We start from the raw sequence: 6,171 nt of genomic DNA, 5'->3' as shown, positions 1-6,171 counted from the left end.
CACACCACCAATGTTGTCCTCCCTTCACCCCAATCTCAGCATACATCTCACATCCCCAGGTTGATGGTATAAGTGGTCCTCTCTGTGTCTAGCATGCCTGATCAATTTTTAATTTCTACTTAATGTTCATATGACTGTCTGGTCTTGGTACCCTCCATTATTTTTCCCTCAGTTTGTGAGGCGAGATAAGATGGTTCAAATTGCTTTCCGAAGAGCCGGCAAGATGGCGGAAGTGGAGCAGAAGAAGAAAAGGACCTTCCGCAAGTTCACGTACCGCGGCGTGGATCTAGATCAGCTGCTGGATATGTCCTACGAGCAGCTGATGCAGCTGTACAGTGCCCGGCAGCGTCGGCGCCTAAACCGGGGCCTGCGTCGGAAGCAGCACTCCCTGCTCAAGCGCCTGCGCAAGGCCAAGAAGGAGGCGCCACCCATGGAGAAGCCCGAGGTGGTGAAGACGCACCTGCGTGACATGATCATCCTTCCCGAGATGGTGGGCAGCATGGTGGGAGTGTATAACGGCAAGACCTTCAACCAGGTGGAGATCAAGCCCGAGATGATCGGCCACTACCTGGGCGAGTTCTCCATCACCTACAAGCCCGTCAAGCACGGCCGGCCGGGTATCGGGGCCACCCACTCCTCCCGCTTCATCCCCCTCAAGTAAAGGCCTCAGTGAGGCTGCACATGGTCAAAAAAAAAAAAAAAAAAAAAAAAAAAAAAAAAGATGGTTCAAATTATGTGATTCTGTTTGAAGAGAAGAAAAATAAATAAATAAAATGGGACAAAAATCAAACAAGCAAAAAATGGGAGAAGTCCTTCTAGAGGCTGTAAATATCAGTTTAAGAGAAGAAAGGGAAAAAGGGAGAAACCTAACAACAATACTAAAAACATTTTTTTTAAATCAAAAAACTTGAAAAGCACCACAGCAATAAAGATACCAACCACACAATAACCACTGTCCTGAAATATAACAAAAACAAAAACAAACAAACAAACAAAAAATAAACAAAGCACACACAAAAGAAACAAAAGAACAGGGGGCCGGGCGGTGGCGCTGGAGGTAAGGTGCCTGCCTTACCTGCGCTAGCCTAGGAGACGGACCGCGGTTCGATCCCCCGGCGTCCCATATGGTCCCCCAAGCCAGGAGCGACTTCTGAGCGCGTAGCCAGGAGTAACCCCTGAGCGTTACCGGGTGTGGCCCAAAAACCAAAAAAAAAAAAAAAAAAAAAAAAAAAGAAACAAAAGAACAAAAGACACACAAAAGAAAACCCTTGGGGGGGTGAGGGAAACAAGCAACAAATAAGAACAATAGCAAAACCAAAAAAAAAGTTAATTTGTGCTTCATCTCTCTCTCTCTCTCTCTCTCTCTCTCTCTCTCTCTCTCTCTCTCTCTCTCTCTCTCTCTCTCTCTCTCTTTTTGCATAGGCATAGTAAATATTGGGGAAATTAGAAAGGGAATTTCCTTGGCCTGAGAGATACAGGGTTTCTCCGCCCTTGAAGTATACTCTCATGGGAATAACTACAGGCTTCATATATGTTCTTTTACTCTCCCCTTGGTCCTTTGGTGGTGTCTGGAAACTTTTTGCTCCATCGTGGATGATAAAATCCTGCCTCTGTAGCTAGAGATCTTAAAATTTGCACAGGTTCAAGGATGGAGCCTAGGATGAAGTCTTTCTTTATGGTTTTAGGAGTTCTGTTCCATCATTATTGTTTTAATCAGTCTTCTGTAGTTGGTTTTTGCCCCCATCCTAGGATAGATCATAGAATAGAGTCTTTCCTTATATATCCAGAAGATCTGCTCAGTTGCAGTCGTCTCATTCAGACCTCTGGAGTTAGAGATCTTGGTTGTTGTACAGATCATGGGCCAAGGACTAGACTAGGGTCTAATAAAGCTATTTTTTTTAAACATTTGTGTTAATCTTAGCAAAGCTTAATGTTAGCCTTTGCAACATAGATGCACATCATTCCATCATGCTGGCCACCTTTATTGAACCCAGTATTGTGCATTAATTATCTTTCCATAAAGCTGAAAAATACAAATTTGGCTATCCGGTGGTAGAGAGTCATTTATCCAAACATACAGAAGCTATGCATCACAAATATGGCAGAAAGGGGCCGGGGCAGTGGCGCAACAGTAAGGTGTTTGCCTTGCATGTGGCTAGCCCAGGATGGACCTCAGTTCTATCCCCTGGCTTTTCATATGGTCCCCAGAGCCAGGAGCGATTTCTGGGCACAGAGCCAGGTGTAATCCCTGAGCATCATTGGGACCAGGTGTGGTCCAAAAACCAATAAATAGATACATAATAAATAAACAAATATGACAGGGAGGCAGTGTTGGAAACCTGAATGATGACTAGGATTCAGGCAGCCTCTTTGGGGCTCAGCGGCCAGGATGTTTTTGCCAAAGAACTCTCAAATTGATTGGGTCTTGTAGAATGGGCAGAGTTGGATGAGTGGAGAAGTTAAGTATCTGGAGGTCTGGAAACATGAGAAAGACAAGTGTGAGGACTCACAGGAAGGCAGATTTTGATCAGGTGGAGGAACATCTGGGAGTCAAAAAATATGGGTGGGGGCTGGATAGATACCAGGAGAGCACTTGCTTTGCTGTGGGAGGTCATGGATTTGATCAATGGCTTAGAGGGAATAATGAAGAAAGAAAGTGAGAGGGATAAGAAAAGAAAAAAGATAGAAAGGGGAAATAAAGACAAAAGAAGGAAGGAAGGAAGAAGGAAGGAGAAGGAAAGATAGAGGGGAGAGAGAAATAAGCACTGAAGCAGAACCTGGAGGTTTGAAAGAAAAGGGTCCTGAACCAAGAAGCTGGAATAGGCAGATAATGGATTTTCTTATGAGCCCTTAGGAGGAACACCACCTTGCCAACACCTTGACTTTAGCCAGTAACCTCTGTGTTAGACTTCTCGCCCTTCTTCAGGGCTCTACAGAAAACACAGCTGTGTTGTTATATTGGAGATTACATTACATTGGAGATATTTGGTTCCAGAGTAAGGGGCAACCTATGAAAAGTTACAAGTAAAGTAATATTGGTGTCTGGGAGCACTTCTCACTAATGCTTTTTACAGTGCTCAAGTCATATTTTGGAGGAGGAACAACACAAAGAAATCTTTTAGCAGGAGGAGTCTGGTCACCAGCCCTGTAAACACTAAAGTTAAGAAAATGCCAGTGAGGGCCCGGAGAGATAGCACAGTGGCGTTTGCCTTGCAAGCAGCCGATCCAGGACCAAAGGTGGTTGGTTCGAATCCCGGTGTCCCATATGGTCCCCCGTGCCTGCCAGGAGCTATTTCTGAACAGACAGCCAGGAGTGACCCCTGAGCACCGCCGGGTGTGGCTCAAAAAAACAAAAAAAAAGAAAAAGAAAAAGAAAAAGAAAAAAAAAAGAAAATGCCAGTGAGAATGGTACATATTAAGCAATCTGGAAGCAGCCAGTGTTGGTATGGTGGTGGTGCGAAGAGAGCCCCCAACCCCAGGTAGAGGAATATTTCCTGCTTTATCCTCTGTGTAAATATAGGAAAAATGGAAACAGGACCATGTTTGCATGAGGTCAGCTCCAAAGACTCATTCTTTTCTCAAATGAGATATAAACCAAGCTGTGAAAGATCATGGTACTAGCCATGCAGCTGAAAGCTGGTCATCTCGGGAGGGGAGGGCTGACTAAACTCCTGCTTTGCCATCACCCACAGTCACCATTTTCCATATGGTCTGCCTCAGCACCCCTCTGAAATTCTCCTCGGGGACACTCATCTGACCAAACATCAGGTCTGCAGATTTGGGGGGAGGGGCTGATATCACCAGGACTTTTTTTTCTTTTTTCTGGGAGGTCTGGCAGTAATGCTTTGAATTTCTGGACAACTTTATTTGTTTGATGCTGCCATCCTTACAGGAACACACCAATTTAACAGAATGGACAACTAACAACAAGAATTTACTAAGTCGTCTGCCTTTGTATTAATGACTTCATCGGAGACATATAATTTCACAAATGTGCTTGTTACTGTACTTTTTTTTTCCTTTTTTTTTTTTTTTTTTTTTTTTTTGGTTTTTGGTTTTTGGGTCACACCCGGTGGTGCTCAGAGGTTACTCCTGGCTGTCTGCTCAAAAATAGCTCCTGGCAGGCACGGGGGACCATATGGGACACCGGGATTCAAACCAACCACCTTTGGTCCTGGATCGGCTGCTTGTAAGGCAAACGCTGCTGTGCTATCTCTCTGCCCCCCCCTTTTTTTTTAACTTTTCTCTTCTCTTCCTATTTCTTTTGCTTTCTATTCTTTTGAAAAATAACTTTGCTCTCATGTATCTAGAAGCAAATGTATTAGAGCCGGGACCAAAGAGATAGCATGAAGGTAGGGTGTTTGCCTTGCATGCAGAAGGACAGTGATTTGAATCCCGGCATCCCATATGATCCCCCGAGCCTACCAGGTGCGATTTCTGAACATAGAGTCAGGAGTAACCCGAGTGTTGCCAGGTGTGACCCAAAAAAACAAAACAAAACAAACAAACAAAAAAAATATATATATATATTACAGTCAACTATGTCAACTATGTGATATATTTTCTATAAATAAAGGGGGAAAATATGAACAGATCTACCATATGAAGGTCCAGAGATAGCATGGAGGTAAGGCATTTGCCTTGCATGCACAAGGTAGGTAGTTCAAATCCCAGCATCCCATATGGTCCCCCGAGCCCGCCAGGAGCAACTCCTGAGTGCTGCCGGGTGTGACCCAAAAACAAAAAAAGGAAATACCATATGACTCAGTGACATCATTTCTTAGCATCTATTTCCTAAATATAAAAACATGAATTAAAAAGGACACACACATGTGTTTATTGCTGAACTTATTATACTATATATAATATTATTATATTATTATACTATACTTATTATACTATAATAGCCAAAATATGGAAACAATCCAAATAGTTTATTTTGGATGCAGGGATAAAGTTGCAGTAATACGCACAATGGCACAATGGAATACTGTACAGCTCTGAAAAAGAATAAAACTATGCACTTTGGTGGAGCAGGGCTGGAACTTGAGGGTTTGATGCTGAGTAAAGTCAGTCAGAAGAAAAGGAAGAGACTCAGAATGATCCCGCTCTTATGTGGTACTTGAAGATACATATCAAGCTAGAGAGATGGTTCATGAACTAAAAATTATGTTTGGACACAAGAACTAATGCTTCTCACTTACCTGCATATCTCATGAAGTTAAAGAAGAGAATAAAAACCCAGCCTAGGGCCAACCTCGCTTTGAACACGTTGGACCTTGTCTTATCTTGAGAGAGAAGCAAGGCCCAGCCTGGGAGTACTTGGATGGGAGAAGAAAAACGCAAGCAAAGTGTGAGGCTAAAATCATAACTGAAACAGATGCTCCTGTCCAGGGAAGTGGTTTGAGTCCTTAAGTCTTCTGTAAGGAATGTTTTTTTAAAATTTACCAGAAAGCAGTAAGTGACAAGGCCCAACTGGTAATAAAGCTGTTATCAGATTGCTATCAAAAGCCCATATATTTGAAGTTATATTACAGCTGTGACAATACAGTCAATCCAGAGGCTGTTTTTATGTTAGACAATCTTCTCCTCACAAGTGAGGGAGCTAGTGGTGTTTTCTGTAAGGTGAACCTAGGTAAAAGCCTAAACAAAGATGTTCCTCCAACTTCCACTTCCCAGTAACCTCTTTCTTTGAGATGTAAAAGCCCACTGGATAGTTGCTTTTGTTTCTGACTTGACCCTGCAGGTCAAGAGTTATTGCTTAAGCTCAGAGCAGAGAGAGCACATGGCAGAGAGAGTGGCCATGAGGCAAAAAGCAGACTAACTCTAATGAATCTTTAACTCACTGGCTTGGTATTATTTCTCCATTACTATCCTGCTTCATCAGAACCATCTGCCTGAGGGGCTAGAAACATGGTGCCTGGGGCGGTCTCACCAACTTTATTTTTAAAAATAAAATATTTTTATTTTATAGTTTTTCATGTCCCTCATCCCCCAGACATATACAGCCCTTCCCCCACCCCAGCTCTCCTGCAGAATCACACTAGCTCATGTAATAGGACTTAGAAACTATGGCTATGGCCCACATGAGTCCAAGTGATAAATATGCAGTTGTCTCTTCCGAGGGCTCCTTCCAAGAACAACTCAGGCCAGGGTGGGAGCTTCCTGAGG

General features: G+C 43.3%; 1 protein-coding gene across 1 annotated transcript; it reads left to right on the top strand.

Annotated features, from left to right (window-relative positions):
• The first annotated feature begins 214 nt into the window (after positions 1-214).
• LOC126008984 (40S ribosomal protein S15) lies at positions 215-684 on the top strand. The gene has a single exon (XM_049773311.1). It carries the CDS (start codon positions 224-226, stop codon positions 659-661), a length of 438 nt encoding a protein of 145 aa, XP_049629268.1. The 5' UTR covers positions 215-223; the 3' UTR covers positions 662-684.
• The last annotated feature ends 5,487 nt before the right edge of the window (positions 685-6,171 follow it).

The sequence above is a fragment of the Suncus etruscus genome, chromosome 5 (genome assembly GCF_024139225.1).
Source record: "Suncus etruscus isolate mSunEtr1 chromosome 5, mSunEtr1.pri.cur, whole genome shotgun sequence".
Classification (NCBI taxonomy): Eukaryota; Metazoa; Chordata; class Mammalia; order Eulipotyphla; family Soricidae; genus Suncus; species Suncus etruscus.
This window is presented reverse-complemented; position numbering and strand designations above follow the sequence as displayed.